At 43.8% G+C, this 19,815-nt stretch overlaps 1 protein-coding gene across 5 annotated transcripts in view; it reads right to left on the bottom strand.

The window, feature by feature from the left end:
* The window catches only part of TNIK (TRAF2 and NCK interacting kinase), a 303,045-nt gene that overhangs the window by 144,809 nt on the left and 138,421 nt on the right, over nt 1–19,815 (bottom strand). For all 5 annotated transcript variants that reach the window (XR_006415147.1, XM_044434575.1, XM_044434576.1 and 2 more), the window contains exon 3: nt 3,467–3,523. Coding sequence is in view for 4 of the 5 variants with exons in the window: in XM_044434575.1 (XP_044290510.1) it covers nt 3,467–3,523 (57 nt within the window). In the remaining variant the exon portion in view is untranslated. The remainder of the gene's footprint in view (nt 1–3,466; nt 3,524–19,815) is intronic.

The raw sequence follows: 19,815 nt of genomic DNA, 5'->3' as shown, positions 1-19,815 counted from the left end.
AGCAGGGCCACTGTGGAGGGCATTCCTGCACGGGGTCACCAGAAGTCAGAGACGACTTAACAGCACATAGCAACAACAGAGACCACCCCCAGGGAAGAACCACCCGAGGACACTTTGTTTAGGGCCTTCTCAAGCCTGAAGCTCGTTTCCAGGGAATGGTGGGCATTCCTCTGATTATTTGCTAGCAGGATGCCTACAATCTTATGAGTGGCTATGATTGTATTTACTGAACTTGTATTCCACTATATTGGTATGAAGGCCCTCCAAGCAGATTGCAGTATCTATGATTTCCTTCTGGGTTGTCCAGATGGGTTTGGATTGTGTGTGTGTGGGGGGGGTCCTCTTTTGGCATCTACACAAACCACTGGCTGATATCATCTGGAGCTATAAATCAGAACAGCACTTTGATGCAGATGAAATCTGGTTTGGGGAAAATCTGCTGTTTATTCTGAAAGCAATGAGGTTTTCACACTCACATTTAAATATAGCATTTATCTGAGGGCCAGTTAGGAACACATGTACAGGCGGCAGCAAATCAAGGCCTCTCCATCTCAGCCCGAATGAAAAATGGTCGCCACAGACCAAACAGGAGTGTAGCAGAAAAATCCAGAAAGCTTAGGGAGACGGAACACTACAGTATGTGGATGATGGGTTTAAAGAGGAGGGGAGGGTGTGTGAGAGAGGGAGAGAGCGAAAGAAGTTGCTGTGTGTGACATACTGAAAGGAGCTGGCTTAAAATCTATTATTTCATTGTATTTTGAAAACAAACTCCTTCTGCAAGCTCACAGTGTATTTCCAGGCAAGAAATGTAACCAAGAGGCTTAAAAATGGTGTGATTTTTACTGAATTAAGACTCTTATTAAGTAACCGCCAAAATGCTTATGTTTCCAAAAGCTTTAGTAATTTTATACTAGCTTCCCCTGTGGCTTTTTGGCAAGCGTATAGTTTGTTTGTTTTTTCTCCTATTAAAAGAATAACAAGCTTAATACCTTGAAAATCCCTGTTCTCTTTGTCATGTAAATTCCACAGTGACTATATTTATGAATTTTCTCTAAGACATTTTCCAACTAAACAATGGTTCAATGAGCACACTCCTGCGTTGCTGGTTCTTGTGAGGTGCAAATCCAAAGGGTTCAGTCATTCACAGGCTTCCTCACACAGAGCTGTGACACATATTTTTCATACTATTGGCGCCCAATCTATGGAATGCGCTCCCCAGAGAGGTCCACCTGGCGCCGTCGTTATTTGTTTTTCGGCACCAGGCGAAGACCTTTTTATTTAAACGTCATTTTAATTGTTAACAATATTTGCGTATTTATCTGGCCAGGGCAACTTCTTTTATATTGTTATTTTATATTGTTAATTTTATATTGTTATTTTTGTATTTTATTGTATTTTATTTGTGCTGTGAGCTGCCCCGAGGCTTCGGCAAGGGGCGGCATAGAAATGTTTTAATAAATAAATAAATAAACAAACAAACATGACTTAGCCCTAGCAACATTTCTTGATTTAATGAATTCCAGCCTCTTGAAGGTTGCATTTCACTAAACTGAAACACTGAGGACTAGCAGCACAGCTTGGACTGAAGCTCCATGCAGGTCCAAGATCGTGAAGTGGCAGCACATCCAGCATCAGCATCTAGGCAGAGCAGAGAGGGGGATGCCACTTGCTGAAGCTGCAACCAGCACCCTTGCTCCCCACTTTTAAATACTTTATAGCTGGGATGGCCAGTTGAACCAGGGAGGAGATATGTTAGTTATGTACTTTATAAATGAAGTCTGTACACCTGCTCATCGAAAAAAGGAATCTTAAGTACATTACAGAATCTAAAATTATTGCTGTAACAATGAGGACTAGTAACAAGAAAGGAGTAAAGGAGTACAAGGGACTAGCTTCCTTTGTTTCAGTGAGCTCTCAAGTCTCCATTTTGCATTTGATTGGATTTTGCTGAGCCATCCATCAAAAAGGGCTGGGTAAAGAAAACTTCTAAGAAGTAGGCTTAAAATGGCCACTCATCCCTCTCAATTTGGGTAATAGATTTGCCAGTCAAAGCAAACACAATTGCCTATTACTGGAAAACAAGACCATCTGCAGTTTATTTTGTAGGTGTTAAACTGCTCCACCAATTTTGAGAAGGTGTAGTTCTATCACATCCTTTTATATCTTAAGGTCTATTCCCCTCTTCATCTCATTGACAATTTTTGCTGGATTTTCCACAAAGCATGGTACTCTCTCTCAGATACCTTACAGCAGGTTCAGTTCCATGTTACTTCTTAAGATGAATGATGCTTCTCCCACCTCAGTCCCACTTTTAGAAAGGCAGCTTTTAATAAGGAGTGATATATCCAGCATAAGACCAAGCAACGGACAAAAATAACCCCCAAAGCACAGAAACTTAAAGTACTTGAGAAAGCCACCCAGACTTGAGAACGTCTGGGCATATCCATCATGCATCACAACATGGCAAAGGTACATATTTGAATTCTTATTCTTGGATCATATTCCTGCAGTAGTACTTAACACTCAACATGCTTCATATAAAAATATACAAACATGTAATCAAAAGAAGGTTGAAACCATTTTCATATGCAAACCATTCAGCAAATATCAGCAAAAGCCCATAAATGTGACGTGATGGGCAAGATTGGTAAAGATGGTTGGTTTTCATTAGCCGATGGAAGAAAGGAAAGACATTTCTTGATCGATCTCTCTGGGCAAGGGGGATCTGAATCCAAACTTCCTAAATCTGTAGCACTTCCTGAATACAACTGTGCTTCTTTTGTAAGCCAGAACACAGGTTTCAAAGAAAGCACACAAAAAATGTTGAATTCTGAAGCATGTGGGAGCTGATGTGAGCAGTGGGATATGGGACAGAGACGGGAGAAAGAGAGACCAAAAGAAAGGAGGAGAAAAATGGCCTGCAGTTAGCTTGTGAAGGCTGGCTCTCCAGGACAGCTTGCTATACCGATCCTTTGGAAAGTAAAGAAAGTTTAAGAACATAAAAGCTGTTCTGAAACAGACCAAAGGCCTTTTAAGTCCAGCATTCTCTTCCCACACTAGCCAAACCGCTGCCTACAAGAAGTCCACAAGGAGCTCAACAGCAGCCTCCTGTTCACATTCCCCAATGAGTTGGGTCAGGAAGCACAATGCCTCTGATGCTGCAGGTAATATATAGGTATTGTGCGCAGCAGCAAGTCAGAGATAGGCTGAAGGTTCTCTGTGGATGCTGTATCTCTGCTGCAGAGCTTGCCTCAGTCCTAGCCTTGCCTTGCAATGAAAAGCGCCATCAGGATATACTGCAGTTCTCACAGTGTTCCTTTTTTCCATGGGTGTTCTTTTCTCACTAATGGAAATCAAATCGGGGCTTAAATTACTTATGGATAGTTTCACATCCTTGAGTGGATTTCCTAACACTTTAATTGCACAGGTACATAATTAAGATGGCAAGAAAAGAAGGATACATTACCCCGGTGACGTCCATGACTTTAATAGCTGCAAGCTGGCCTGTTTTAACATGACGGCCCTAGGAAAGAACAAACAAGCACATAGTTTAGGTTTCCCAGTTACACACTGGAATGAAGAATTCAGTGTTAAAAGTTCCAATCCTGTCCTGGTGAAATCAGAGAGGATTTGTCTCTCTGGTTGTGGAATGTTGAATTTTTTTCTGCCTTAAACAGGCATGGAATTGCACATCAAACCGGCACTCAGAAACATCACTTCATTACTCATTATGGGGGTGTGATCTGCATTGTGGAGTATCAGACAATCCACCCTGCTATAAGCTCACAAATCAACCTTTCTCAACCTCCCAACGTTTGGGACTACCATTTAAGCACAATACAGAGACTTTACACAGAGGTTCTGCTGGCAGAAGGCCTGAAAGATTAAAATTAAAGTAACTTTCATACAGGTAACCATTTCACCACACAATGTTGCCACACACCTGCCCTGGATTCTGACCACCTCTTGGCAAGAGGATACAAAGCTTACGCAAATCTAGCTGAAAGAAATCACCTGAGCTAAGTTTGGTAGTTGATTTGGGTTCCATGGAAGTAAACATGGTTAATGGAGATGCTGCATAAGCAGGACAGCATTAACCATGTGGCATTTGGACAGTAACATCTGCTGAGAACCAAACTGGAGGATGTATGAACTGCACAGTTGAGTTTCATAACAGTGAGTGCCTCTGGGGGGTTCAGAGCAGATTGGGACTGGGCTACCTTGAGAGGGTTTTTAAAATTAAAAATCCCCATGCGCACTTGAGTGGAAAATCTTCCACTTACGTCTTCCCTCTGCCAGTTAACGGTGCCAATGGACACTTCCTTTTCGAGGGAAGAGTCTGGGGTGCAGCTTTCATAAAGACCACCAAGGGAGGCAGGAGGGCTAACCTTCCTCATTCTGTTTCTGTTTCAGAACACAATGCTGTGACACACAGTCACCATTTCACACAATCATCTTCTTTGGTCCAGCATCTTCATGCTCAGACAGCTCGCACACAGGGGCAAATGTACAGAGAACTCCTAAGAATGCAGAAACTTTTGTTCTTCCATTCTGAATTTTTCTTGCTAGCCCGAAGCAGATTTTCTTTGAGGTTGAACATTCAAGCAACTAATAATACACCTCAGAGCTGACACTTTGATGCTCTGTAAGGTCCTGGATATGGAAGCATTAGCAGATTAGCCTCATTCCACACAGAATGAAATGTAGTAATACGGCATAACTGTCAACCTCTGATAGGATGAGTCCTTACAGTGTGGGGGAAGTAGCAAATGAGCGTCACATTATTACACTAAAGGGAAAATGCCAAATCACGTTAGAATTCAAATTACTTGCCCAAAAAAAGCTGAGGGGAAACTGGAAACAATAACCCAAAGTGATTAACCAGCTAATAACATTACACATTACCATTGCAATTCTGCAGTTCACATTTGAGGCGAACATACTGTTTCTGAAGCAGAAGGGTCATTGCTAATGCTGACATGTCTTTCTCACATTTATTTAAAGGAGAAGTATGTGAAAGAACGATATAAGAACACTGGACAGCTGAACAGCAGCAGTGTGAAATCATTTGAGCAGCGATACTGTCCCCCTCTGTCATAGTTTGGACTTCAATTTTTTAATGTCTTTATATTCATATAAGTTTGATATGTCTGTTATATTCCTTCCTTCTCTTCTACTACGTTATACAAGCTGATTCCAGGAACAGTACATCTGCGCAGAATTGCAGCTTTTGTCTCACATTCACAAAGCAAATAATAGGGTGCTACCTGATGGTTTGCACTACATTTCCCATAATCCCTGCCCACTGGCCACATTGGCTGGGGCTTATGGGAACTGAACTCCAAAACATTTGCGAGCTTCCAAAAGCGAGTCACCCAGAACAGTCTCTGCATAGCAACAGACACCTGCCCTTTTCATTAGTTGTCTGTCTATGCCACTTTGTCAGGGCAGGGACTAGAATGGATGGATGAAGGGCACGAAGCCACTGTGGAATATTTGAATTCGACGCAGGACCAAACCCAGCCATGACATGTGAGTTCCATGATTGCAGCTCCTCACGTATTGGCTCGATAAGCAGCCAAGCAGAGTCGAGTGGGATCAGAACTGAGACAGACAAATGCAAGAGTCATGATGGATCAGACCAACGATCCACACTGTGTCCAACCAGCTGTCCATTTGAACCCGCAAACAGGACCTGAGTGCAAACCACCCCCTGTCTGTATTCCCCCAGCAACTGGTGTGCACAGGCACACTCCCTGTAATGGGGGAAGTAGCACAGAGCCAATTGGGAAAAGTAGCATTGATAGCTTTGCCTCTCCAATCCCATTTTGAAGCCCTACAGGTTGAAGGCCATCACTACTTCATGGGGAAATGAATTACATAGTTCATGGATTGTGTGAAGCACTTCCTGTTATCTGTGTTGACTCTCCCACCAATCGGCTTCATGGGATGTATTGGGAGACAAGGAAATAAAATGTCTGCCTATCCACTTTCTCCACTCCACCTATAATGTTGTACACCTCTGCCATGTCTCCCCTTAGTTACCATTTGTAATAAGCTAAATGATCCCAAATGTTATAAAATTCATGAAGTGGAGAGGAGGCTTCATCCTCTGCCCCTACACCAAGTCTCCAGTTTAACTGTCCTTCCTCCACCCCTAAGCTGCCTTGAACCATCATGGAAAAAACAGAAGGGAGCAAAGGTGGCCCCTTATGTTTTCCTCATGGAAGCTAACAGCAGTCTCAGGGAGGGGGAAGCACTTCTGGCATGGAGGTTGCTGGAGGTGGAGGATGTGGCCGGATGTGGAGTGGAGGTTGCTGCTTTACTCTCACAAAAACCCTGCCACACAGGCTAGGCCAAGGGAGTAAATGTGGCTTCAATAGCTTCAAGGCTGAATGTGGATTCAAACCCAGGTCTCCTGAACCTCACTCCACACAGCCTCAACTGCTATCAGCTGGAGGCTAAAACATCAATGCCTCCTCTCTCTCCCCTGTGTCATGGCCCCAGTCCAAATCCCCTCCCTGCAGCTGCTCAGGATGTGTCCCATGACTACCACCATGTCACGCCCTAGAAAGAACATACTTGCCCATCTGCAGTCCACACAGATGGCCCAGCTTAGCCTGGGTGGGCGCATTCACACTGTGGTAGTTCAATGAACTGACTCATCTTGCCAAGGGACCGGGAAAACCCAACACCCAGTAAATACCGACTGAGCAGCTCCTCGAATGTGAGAAGGTGCAGCAGACGCATGGTTTCGGCCATCCAGAAGACCAGGCCTCAGTATCCCAGACCGCCACTCGTGCTGAACTTTGCAGCGCTCTGACAACGAAACTAGGTCACCGGAGAGGTGCCCAGAGTCCCAAGAGAAAGCAGTGTTCTATTCCCTGTGCCGGAAAGCACACTCTTGCACACCGGCCACTGGGGATATGCGGTGGGGGTGCAATTAGGACAAACAGGCAACAAGATGAGGGGCTTTCAGCTAGCACCTTTTGTTAAGGAAAACATATTACAAATAGTGTACCAATTATTTCTCTTTCAGGGAAATGGCACAAAAATAACTGTTGGCAGCTTGTGTGCTCAGGCGAGCATTTTGCATCTGCTCCTAAAAGCTTTTACTGGATGAGGCTGCAATTGATGTGGCCTCCTTCCTCCACAATGTCCTTAACTACAATAATTTGTTGTTTTCAGGTATGTTAATGAAGCCAAATATGAAGCATGTGTCACATCATCCAGGGCCATTTGCTGTGATTCCGCAGGTGCAGAGGAGAGAACCATGGAACATGTTTTTGTAAGGGTTGTTTCAACATTCTGAGAACCTCAATTTTGATGTGAAAACAAGCTTCTAGCCCTCATGATTGAAAGCATCAATAACCTGCTCAAACTCTCAGAAACCGAAGCAGTAAGTGAATAAAATGTTCAGTGAACAGGAACATAACAATATAGGTATAAAATATTTTTATACTACTCTTCCTCTAAGGAACCCAGGCATTACATGCACTTTCCCCTTCACCCTGCGTATTCTCACAACAATCCTGCAATACAGGTTAGGTGCCTGGCTCAAGGTTTACCTATAAGCTAAAAGGCTAAAGGAGGATTTGAACAAAGGTTTCCCCAGTCTCACTGATATTCTGACCAAAATGCCACACTATCAACCCCTTTCCAATGATTGAGGCTGGAGTATCAGTACCTTTCATGCCTTCTTGGCACTCCTGGTAACCAGCAAACCCAGAAAGAAATTATAGAATGAAATATGCAGAGTAAGAAAGGATAAGCATATTCATTCCACTTGGAAGAATTACATAGGTTTCTGGTTTGGCTTTTTTCCCTCCTCCACATTCAAATCCATGTGCCCATGAACTGCAAAAACAGAGCATGGAAACAAGCCAGAAGTTCAACACAGAAGAAAATGCAGGTAGTTAATCCTCCATTAGAACTTGAGAACAGGCACAGTACATATCTTGCTCTTACTGACACAAGCATCTGAGAAGTGTAGAATTTGCACACTGCTCACCAGCTAAAATGCAACTAATTTAACTTGACTTTAAAAGCAAAACTGCATCATAACCCTTCAACTCTCAGGAGCACAACGTACATGCAAACGTATATATTGCAGCTGAATTACATGCATGTATTCAGAGCTTTGAAAACCGAGAGCAGGTACAGATAAAAATAGGCATGACTAAAGCTATTGCTGAATATACTGCAGTATCAGGGGACGTCATACTTGGCACCACATCAGCCACATCCTGTACGACATGCACTGAAACTGAGGGGATGCACCTGCGATTCAGGTAGGTGACCTAAAAGCTGCTTAAAGATTCCAGCAGAGTGGGGCTGCCTGCTTTCGGTCTGCTTTGTTTTCGCGGACCAGCATAATGGGCTGGCTGTTCAAGAAATTGTGCAAAGCATACCAATGTGCTTCTTCTGGCAAAAATCTTTCGCTTCCTAATGAGAACCAGCCTGAGACCAGGGTGAACCGAGGTCATCTGAATGAATTTTGGATGCCTAAGCTGACTAGTGCGTTGCCCATGCCCAAAAAACATGCACACACTGCTTGCTATGCCGTTCTCATCATTAGTTAACAATCAAAAGAAACTGGAAGACAGAGCAAGTGAGCTGTATTTCTACAAAGAACAGGATATTCACAAATAAGCAGACCATGCAGAAGCCGAGTTGTTAGTTTGTCTCACACAATTCATTACAGAGCCTGCTCCATTCCCCTGCCAACTTTTTTGGTAGGTGGCTATGGAAGGATCCTGACCTGTCCCTCCAAATAAGGGAAAGTTAAGGCAATGGATTGCATTAAAGTCCTCCCCTTTCTTCCTATCATTCAAGACCTGAAACTTCAAAAGCAATGAATGTTTTATAGAGCCTCATAAGCAACAAAGCCAGCAAAAGTCAGGTCCCAGGCCACTAGGATCCCATAATCCAAACAAAGCACATTGGGGGAAAACAATCTTTTCATTTTTTTTCCTCCCTTCTCACTCACCTGCTCATGATGCAGAAGCAGTGTGTTACAAACAGATACACAACAGGCAAAAATTCAGCACCTAAAACCTCCTTCCTAGTGTGTTGGGCATGATCAGGCTCTTTCATCTACTGAGAATCTGTTTGCCACACAAAGAAAGCCCCACCAGGAGAAAAGACATGGCAATCCCAAAAGCCTTCTGTACAATTAGTCAAAGCACAGGATCCTCTGTTGTATCTGTTCCACCTGGACACTGACTTCAACAAGAACTGGGTAAGCTCAGGGGAGCGGATACTAGTCCTCACTGGCTGTATGCTACCTGCAGCATGAGAGGCAAAATGCCTAGGTACACAGTTGCTGGGGAACATGGGCAAGAAGTGCTATTGTATCCATGTCCGGCTTGTGAGTTCTCATGGGCAGCTTGCTGGCCACTGCATGAACAGAATGCAGAAGGAGACGTACCCTTGTTCTGCTCCAGCATGGCTCCTAGTTGTTACATGGTGTCACTGGTGCAGCATCACTCAGGACGGCTTTCCTCCCCAAATAGGCTGTCAAGACTTATTTGAGGGCAAACTCCGAGCTTCAACCTGACATTTATCCAAGTGGGAATGTCAAAGCTGTCATTGTTTTTAGACTAAGCACTCACCTGGGCATAAAGTGATGCTTCTAATTACCTTTAAAATACTGTCCTCCCAGATATTGCTGATGTAGGGTGTTGTGGGTTTTATGGGAACATGAATCAGATTTCCATGAATAAGTGCAAGAACAGAGAAATGTTCATTTAGCTAGGCAAAAATAGGTTTCTGTGTAAGGATATAATAGCTTTGCTGTATCAGGCAGAGAGGGATTTAGCCAACCTGGCTCCTTCCAGATGTGTAAGACTAAAACTCCCATCAGCCACAACTAGCACACCTTGGCTTCAACTCCCATCAACCCCAGCCAGCATAGTCAATGGCCAGGAACACCAGGATTTGCAGTCTACAATGTCTGGAGGGCACCAAGCTGGGGAAGACAGCTCATGTGCAAAGCTGGAATGGCAGTTCAGGTACACTGCTTTGGCAAAGAGACGCCTGAAATCGTTTTAGTACCTCAAATTGTTTTAAATGCTGCTTTAGATGCTACATTGCAAAGTCATGCTGTGTGATCACGTTTGCATTGTGGTATTTTATTGTACTGCATAAATTAGTGTTAGCCACCCAAACAGCTTTGGTTGGGCAGCAGAGAAAGGAAAACAACAACAACATACATCTACATTACAGATCATATTCCCCACACTCCACTCATATTATACCTAAAATGACATTCCATATTCTGTACTAAGATAAGCTGAAATCTTCACCTTGTATAAATTATATTAATTAATCCTATTTGGGTATTTGGCTTTATTTTCATGAATCATTTGGCTACTGCTAGGCATCGGGGAAGGATGAGGCTGGACATGGAAAGATATGTACATGCATCTTCACACACACACACACACACACACACACACACAGCTTTTGTCTTCACCAAGCATTGCTAATACATTTTAACACTTATTTTCACAATGCAAAAGGCGAGGCATTTGCCTTGAAAAGAAAACAAAACCATTAATTCAGCTTGCTGCAAAATTCTGGCATCCTGAAAGTTCAACATTTGCCATTGCAGTCATAGCAAACCCTGTAAACAGGAAACCGGAGTGCATGAGGAAGGTAACAGTGAAATGGCTGCAGCTCTAGGTTTCTCTTTCTCACGATTGCCCCAACTGTTTCCTTAACCGAAAGACTCACCTTGAGTTCATATCCAGTCCTGACTGGGCACCAGCAGAAAGGATACCTTTCCTCTCTGCCCCCAAGGTCCTTTGTATGTGCCTAAATCCTGCTCTAGAGGTTTGAGGGAGCTCCTAGAAGGGGATGGATGGGGGAGGAAAGCTACATCCTTGGAACAACCTGGTTGCAACTGCAGGAGTCTGCTGTGGTTCATTGGCTGTTTTGGATTTGGTGGCTATACTGCATGCTTAATTACTTTTATTTGATGTATTAAGTGTTGTGATTTTACCTCTTGTTGTTTACTGGTATGCTGTAAATTGTCCGGGGAGCCCTCTAGGCTGATGGACAGTATACAACTGTTTAAATAATTAATTAAATGTTAATAATAAATAACTTAGCACAGTCCATGATGCAAGTATTGCCCCTCACTTCCTTTGTCCTCTGGTTTCAATTTTCTAGTTTGGGCAGTGCAATTAATTTCACGGAGCTAAAGAAGGGAGTTGCTTGAGGGGACAACATTTTCACAGGCAGAAAGTTGCGTATTCTGAGGGGCTGGCGGCAGATGGAGAGAGATCTACCCAATGTTCATTCATACGGAGCTCCATGGCTTTATTAAGGACACAAGTGCTTATATGGGTAAACATCTGGTAAACCTGTCTCAGACCAAATCCCAGTGCATTGTCGGAAGCAGAGCCCTCCCCAGCACCCCACCACATACACACCTCCAGCAATTCCCCCAGGAATGCAACTCTGCTTGCATAAAGAAATGATATCTTGGCACTTTCAGAGACAAAAGGGGGAAATCAACATGTATGCCCACTAGTTTAGAGATAACAAACCGATACATTATTACTGCTGCTTTTCCTTAATATGAATAATACTCAGTAACTTACCAGTAAGATTAATTTAACAAATGGTGTCCTACAAATCAAGTCTATCTTTTTATCCACTTAAATTACTGACAAAATAAACAATAAAAATGCACAAGCCGGCGGAATCATAATACAACCTCCACCCACTCACTTTCTGGTCCACTGCTAGTTTAAACTAGAAGTACTGAGGTGCAGCTCAAGCACATTAAGGGAAAGAAGGATTGGAACCCTAAAATGTGGACTGCACAGACTCTTAAAGACCCCTGAAATGTCCAGGCAGTCAACTTCAGGAGATGCAACCAGAAGCTACTGCACAGGGGGGAAGCACACACCTTAAGCCCCATACTGAATGGACACTTTTGTCCTGAGTAGGCTAAAAACCTCAAGTAAAGCAGTAAAGATCTCCTGCATGAATAAGATTCCTGCCAAATGGCATTGCTCAATCAATGGGAAGAAGAAACAGATTTACATGCAGCAACTGATATACCCCCCAAAAGTGAGAACCATCAGAATTCTTGCATTCACATTCTTAAAAACTGAAGGCTCTCGTGATAACCCTACAAAAATAAGAGGTTCTGCTGAGTAAAGGCTAGGTCAAATCTAAAATAATGTGCATTAAAGTTTTACAGCATTATAAAAAGAACTTCATACATGCTTCTGTCACCAATAAATAACCCCCCACTGTTGGCAAACCAAATTTCTCACTTCACTATGCAATTATAAAAGCGGCAGCAAATAGATCTTCACTGTCACATTGCATTAAATTGGAGCTGTATTTTATAGTGGCCAAAACAGAACACAGTGTTGGCTTTTAAAACGCAAATATCATTGCATTCAAGCACCCTTTGGCCTCCCAAAGGGCATAACTCAAGAAATCTCCACGCTTACGAGAGTGAGAATGCAAAGCAAAAACTAGGACTCTGTGGGAGTCTCTTGGATAATGCCTGTTCCTCCGGTGGAAGGATGATTCTCCTTTTATTCTGCTCCTTTGTAGACCACAATTCCTGCACAGAGTTCTAGTGAAAAGGATTTCTGGCAGCTCCTGACCTACATCCTTGCTGACTAAGGTTATGTTAGGAAGCTGTATTATACCAGGGGGCTTCCATCTGCCTTCTGGAAGGCACAGGTCATTGCTTTCAGGGAAAGGGGGATATTGCAGATTTGCAATGTAGTTTCCATACTGCAGAAGGCACCTCATTATTTTCCTTTTTATTATTCTTCCTTCTCCCGTCTGCATGCACTGGTGAAGTAAGATGAGGATGCATCAACAGCAGTCTTTTTGTTCCTGTTCTTGCTCTCATTTCTCTCCTCTCCCCTCTGTCAGCCATTTTCTCCACCCAATTCTTAATCTATAGAGGGCATATATGCAGTCAAGCCTAGTCACCTGTACATGCATCTTTTTTAAAACAAAAATTACCAGAAATGCACCACAACGTTTCGTCTCCTCACCCACAAATGATGCTGCATTCTTTTTGCCTTTCACTGGAGGGGGGGTGGGGTGATTAGGCTAGGTTCTTATTATGCTATCGCCTTGCCTCATTCACAGATTTTTATGGGAGGGCATTAAGGTGTAGATGACTTCTTCAGTTTTTCTTTCTGCAAAGAGAACAGCTGTGCAATGCCTTTTTGATTGGTAGTTGTAGGAGCCGTCCCTCTGGAATCACCCTGAAATTACACTTCTATTCCAGAGCACCTGTCCACAAAGAAGTTCCTCTTGAGTTGCACTGTTCCCAGAGGGAAAGTGAAAGCATTTTATTTGCAACAAATGACAAAATTTATTGACATTTCAAATGAGGGAATGATTATAAATGTATAACACTGTTGCACAAATACTCCTTCAAAGGCAGGAGTACTTCTTTTGAAATAAAAATGACCACTCAGCAATGAAGAAATGATGGCTTGGTTTTAATCATGCAACCTGCATTTGTAATTTGGTCTCCATTCCCACCCCATCCCCTTCCAGGACTTGGCCATGTTCCTGTCTTCCCATGTTTCACATGTACCATCAGCACACAAACACTCAAAAGAAACCTTCTACTTTCTGGCCATATGGCCATAAACACACCAGATGCATCCCATAAGGAGGGACTGGCAAGCCTGGGACCACCCAGCAATGGTGATGTAACATAAAGGAAAGGCCTGCTAAAATGCCATATTCATAACATGGCCTGAAGTGCCTGATCCTGCCTAATTATGGGAGCTAAGTGAGGTCAGCCCTGGTTAGTACTTGGATGGGAGACTTGAGCCCTGCTTGAGCAATGGGTTGGACCCAACGGCCTTCTAAGCTCCTTCCAACTGTATCATTGTATGATTAATGTATGATTGCTGGTCAGCTAGAATGCCCTGCTGTTTGGCAAACCAGTTCAGTGCCTGTGCAAAACAAAGAGTTCTTCTGATTGCTTCAAGCTCTCTCATCCACCATAACATTTACTTATTTAATTTCTGAAGTGTGAGTTACTGTGGTAGGCAGCAGGCAGAGAGCCAAGAACAAAAAAATAAAAATCGCCTCTGTGTCTAGCTGGCAGCTTTCACAATGCCTGGATTTTCATCTATGACACAGAAAACACGTCACGGCTGAAAAGAGAAAGAGCATGACTTGCTGATACGTGCAGTCACCATTCTTATATTAATCCGATCTTTGAGGCTGTAGCCCTGGGGTCAGATGGCCCTATAGCGCTCCCTTGGCTGTGCTGTTGTATGAACCTCAAAGTCTCGTTTTAGGAACCTGGACCAAATGCTTAATATTGTGCCTGGGACTGAGGAGACATCCAAGTAGCGGGCAGAAAGCTTCTAGGTACTACTAACCCAAGGCACGGTGTAGTATCCAGTTGCTTATTTCTAGCATAGCCTTATTTTCTCAGCTAAGGAAAAAAGAAGGAAGCAGAGGCGTGAAGTAACAGGCAAAGAATCCAAACTGGAAGGTAACTATGTCTGGACTGGTACTTCCATAAATGAGACTAGGTGATGACCTAATGAAAGTCCCATCTGCAAGACCTTACAACATGGGTCCTCAGACTGCGGCCCGTGGGACGGATATGGCCCACCACGGCCGTTCGCTGCCCACGCGCGCACTTGCTGCGTGGGCAGGGAGGTGGCGGCTTGCTCGCTCAGAGACGGTTTTGGACTCGTTGGGAGATCTCCGAGCGAGCGAGCCACCGCCCCGCGCGCCCAATGCTGCCTTGCATGCGCCAACATTACCTCACCAGCCTGAGCCCCCAGGCAGCCCCACCTCACCGGCCCGCAACGGTCACCGCAGCCTTTCAACTGGCCCCCTACTCAAAAAGTTTGAGGACCCCTGCCTTACAAGGTCTTGACTCAAAAACTACATTTCCTAAAGGTGAGTTGGTTACCAACGCTTCACAATCAAAACTGTATGTGTACTAAACATTTTTGATTTTGAAGGAAAAACAGAAAAAAAACCATTTTCTTCCAACAAAAGTTACTTCAAAGACCTTTAAGTGCCCCAGCCAAACTTGCAAATGTACCCCTCTCCACTCCTAATCTCTTAAAGTAAACAGTCAATAAATATTTTGCAATTGTCCAGGTTTCCCTCATCTACCACAGTAAAGCCAGTTGACCTTAATGGTATGTGACATCAGCACTGAGACAAACATGCAAAGCTCCACTGAGGCAAACACCACCTTCTAGAACTTCTTGTGCCTTAACTCCAGTATTCGGATTTGCCACACAGACGGTGCAGTCGGTGTTGTACTGCAAATATTGTGGAGTGGCTGACACACACAGGGTACCAACAACTCCCCTCCCCTTCACATTCCGTGAGATAATTTGTGTGACACATGCATAGGTTTCTGTGGATGAAATCAAATGGAAATTTTGTACTCTCAAGGAGCTGTCAAGCCCTATTGGCTGCAGTTTATCTTCTCAGAACAGTTTGTGCATTTTCATATCAATAAATTATAATGCAGCTGAATTGCTCAAGCATCTTCTCTCAAGAAAGAATCTTCTGTTCCTGCTGACTGCCAGTTTGCATGTTGCTGGGTTCTTGGTTGCAGCCTAGGAAGAGCCTCATATGGGAATTCCCTGCCATAGCCATACATGACAGCCCATATACACACTCAGTGAGCACAACTGCAGTCCACCACTGGCTCCGGTCCTGGCAGCTACAAGACAAGTGTGTGTGTGTGTGTGTGTGTGGGGGTACTTTTTATGGAACTCCTGAATTATGCTGACTGCCTGCTTCATCTATGCAATGTGACTCAAATTCTTTCTAATTTAAGTGGATTCCTCCACTCCTGGCTAAGCATATACTGAATCTGTCTGCCCTGATCTAAATGGGCCCTGTAGTTAATGTCCTGGTCAGAGGAAGTGAATGGGCTGGGATGAAGGGTGTGTTCTCAGCCAGATTGATACATTAACCATGGAAATAAGCTTCAAAAACTTCAGAAGTACTTAAAAGCAGCGCTTTGAAGTGTGGGAGAGGAAGAATCCAAGACTGCTGTCTTCATGCCTGCTGAACAAAAGGTGATGGTGACCACTTTTCTCTTCCCATTGATCCCGGGCCTGATGTACTTCTTCCCCATTACTGCAGAGAGGGCTGTATGAGCTGCAGAACAAGAGCCTTCCTCAAACCACCTCGGAAACAATTCCTTTTTGCTGTGAGGACACCGAGAGCAGAAATGCGAGTGCAGGGGAAGTTTCTGCTCCCACCGGGGAGACAACCTTCTCCATCTGCCACCTTCCCACTCTGCCAGCAGAGAGTGAGACCCAACCTACCCGATCTCCCTGGGGATTCCCTTCTGGGGCCAACAAGACTGCACCTGTATCTGAGCCTAAGTCCCACTGGACTTAGGGGAGGGGCTGCAGCCCACTGGCAAAGCACAAGGTACCAGTTTTGTCCCCAGCATTTCCAGCTGGGCTAGGGACAAATCCTGCGTCAAACTCTGGAGAGCTACTGCCAGCCAGTGCCAACTGTCGTGGGCTAGATGGACTGACTCAATATGAGGCAGCTTCTTGTGTTTCTATGAGTAGATACGCAAGGACTGCATTGTTAGACCCTTGTTTTAAAACTGGCCAGAAGAACTAAATTGTATCCAGAGCAACTGTTTCTACTGTATCAAAGAAAGCCATGATGAAGCGTTACTTCTCTCTCAGGGGAAGCCAAGGGCACCAGAACTGCAGAAAACATCCAGTTCATACTGTAAGGGCAGTAAGTAGGTAATAGATGACTTGCTATTCTTCAGAGTTAAACTATTTAAAGGTTCTGGAGAGAAAATGTGCAGCATTCAAGGTCTGTGCAACTAGAAATTATCCTAAGGGACTTAAAAACAGTCAAGAACTGCTTCACTTAAAGTAACATTAATGCTTTAGGTAATATTAAATTAAAACATGTGTTCTTAAGTTGTAATAACTTCCAATATGCATCTAATATTCTTCATACCTTCTCTGCTATACTGAAAAATTATATATAGGAGCATTAGAGTTTTTTTTTCAAATCCTTAGTTTTTTTAGCAAATGAAAAACATTTAAAAATGTGAAAAAGACAAAAAACAAAGCATGATGCAGTTAGCCACTATGTCAGGTCAACACCCTGCACAGCTAAACACAATCCAAGTACAAAATCCAAATCCAATTACAGGTGCCAAACATTTACTTTGTGCTACTGCCATTTTGCTTTTTCTACTAGAAACCCTATGAGCAACCCTAGGATTTACCAGAACTCCTATGATTAACGATGCATTTTAAACATATAACACAAGAAGGCATATTGTGACCTTTTCACAGTGAAGGCATACCAAATATGCCAGCCCTCCCCAACATGGTGCCTTCCAGGTATGTTGGAGTACAACTCCCATCATTCCCAGCCAAAATGGCCAATGATGGGGGTTGCAGTCCAGTACATCCAAAAATCACTATGTTGGGGAAGACTGTAATTTGCAATCTTGAACATGACCTGTTGCTTAGCACAATGAATGGCTCTCTGAAAGGTTTACCCAAGGTTTATTTCACCTCGCATGCTTTTCAAGGATCTCAGCAGTAGCAGCTCCCAAACAGGAATTGAACAGTGCTTCACAGTTAACCTCCCACTCTATATTGGCTTATGATCAAAGATTGCCCTCCTACACATACTCATCCAGGGATATCAGAAATGGGGGGAATGAATTGCATGGACAGACGGGATGCCAGGAAAGACCAATGTCGATGCTGGAATAAGAGACTGGACCACTTCAGGTGAGAGGAGGCCCTCCGCAACAGAACCCTGGTGCTCTCTCTTACATATTCAGAGAGGTGGCAGTGGAGTGACCTGGATGAAAGGCACCAGTTAATGCTACATCAAATCCACTCAGAAACTAGAACATTTAATATCTCAGTTTGTCCCCGGACCAAGCATGGAGGAGCCCAGTGGCCCAGGGCAGCAGTCAGTACAGCCACAAGTCGTGGCCCCTCCCTGCCACAGCCTTACTGAGAGTATACCCTGATTCTCAGAAACATGAATCCATAGGTGCGAACAGGTAAATCGATTAATAAAACTGAAATGTAAGTTGATGAACTGCCTGCTCTTGGACCACTCTTGCGCACCACTCTGGTGGTTAGAGTGTTGGACTGGGGACCTGGGAGATCCAGACTCTTGGGACCTGGAGATTCCCACTTGGCCATGAAGCTCACTGGGTGACTTTGGGACAGTCACTCACTCTCAGCCCAACTTACTTCACAGGGCTGCTGTTGTGAGGACTACATGGAGCTATTTAAGCTGCATCAGGTTTCTCACAAGAGAAAAAATAAAAGGCAGGCTATAAATGCAGTGTGATGATAATGACAGTTTAAAATAAAGATGCCTATTACTACACAAAACATATTTTAGTGTTGTTTTCTGTTACTGAAGGCAACAGGAGCTAAGTTTGCCATGAATTTCTATCACTTTTATTAAAAGCCTGGCCCAGGCCTCTGACTTCAAGCTACAGAAACAGCTTGATGGAATTTAAACTGAAAAAATTAACCACTGGAAGCTGGGCAGCTTTCAAGAAACACAGTAGTCTGTGAAGCTACTTTGTAGGAAAGATAAATGCATGAAGAGATGGTCTTGACCCTTGGGTTATGCTAAGGAAAAATTTCAAAAATATTTTTACTGTACCAAACCATAACGTAAGACAGACAGACAAAAAGTAAATAATACAAAATGACACAAATATTTGAGCAGTATTACATCAATTAGAAATATAATAAGAAAAATAACTTAGGTAAGCATTAGGTAAGCAAGATTATAAGGGTCTTTGTTTCAACCTAGATTGTATACTTATTGGTGATGCAGCCACTTTTCTTTCCAGAATTCTTTATAGTATCCAAACTGTTTTGCATTGTGAGGGGGTATTATTTGATTGTCCATCATATTCATGCGAACACAATTTAGTATCCACAGTGGTAAAAAGAACTGTGTCTACCTAAACCCCTTGCCACCTTCGACCTTGAAAAACCTGGTTAAAGGCTGCACTCCTAAGAACATTTCCTGGGGTAACGAGTAAGCCCTATTAGTTCAGTGGAATTTCTTACCAGTAAACAGGGGGAATGCCTGTGGCTCAGGCAGAGCACATGCCTTCAGGCAGGGAAGGCAGGGGCTGAAGTCAACCACTGCTCTAGGCAGGTATTCCAGAGTCAGCATGCCTGGGATTCTGAAGATGGGGGTGGGGGGGACCTTGAGACAGCGGAGACAGGAGCTTTGGGAGACCAGGCAGAGGCACAGGCCTTTGAACAGCCTGCAAGGTCGCTGCTCACAGTTTCTCAAGCCAACCAGGAGAGTGGGGACATTTTGGAAGGGACCGGAGGGGTCAAAGAAGAGGAGGTGGCTGGTCCCTGACCCGATGAAGAGGTTTCAAGGGAGATGAATTGCTCAGTTAGAGGGCTTGTGCAGGTCTTGCCAACTGGCCCTTCACCAGCATGAGCCACCCTGAGGGTACAGCTCCAGAGTTACTGAAAGGGAAAGGTTTTGGGGAGAAGACCCTAGTTCAGGTTCAACAGTCATTCTTAGTATGTGGAGAGGATTATCTTCCAGCTTACTAGAGAGCTTTTAGAATTGCTTTGTCTTATAGTTCCAAAGTGCCAATAAGTATCTGCTTTACAAAGAGACTGCCTGGTGTTTTGGAGCTAAAGTGCAAGAAGGCAAGGGCCAAACTGAAGACAAAAGGACCTTGGTTCAGTCTTCTTGGTCTGATGTATGGCTGCATGACACCCTACCTGAAGTCCTGAAGAGACATTTTTGCCAGTCAGTGTTGCA

The sequence above is a fragment of the Varanus komodoensis genome, unplaced genomic scaffold (genome assembly GCF_004798865.1).
Source record: "Varanus komodoensis strain SLA01 unplaced genomic scaffold, ASM479886v1 scaffold28, whole genome shotgun sequence".
Classification (NCBI taxonomy): Eukaryota; Metazoa; Chordata; class Lepidosauria; order Squamata; family Varanidae; genus Varanus; species Varanus komodoensis.
The sequence above is the reverse complement of the archived record's forward strand: the minus strand, read 5'-3'. Positions and strand labels throughout refer to the sequence as shown.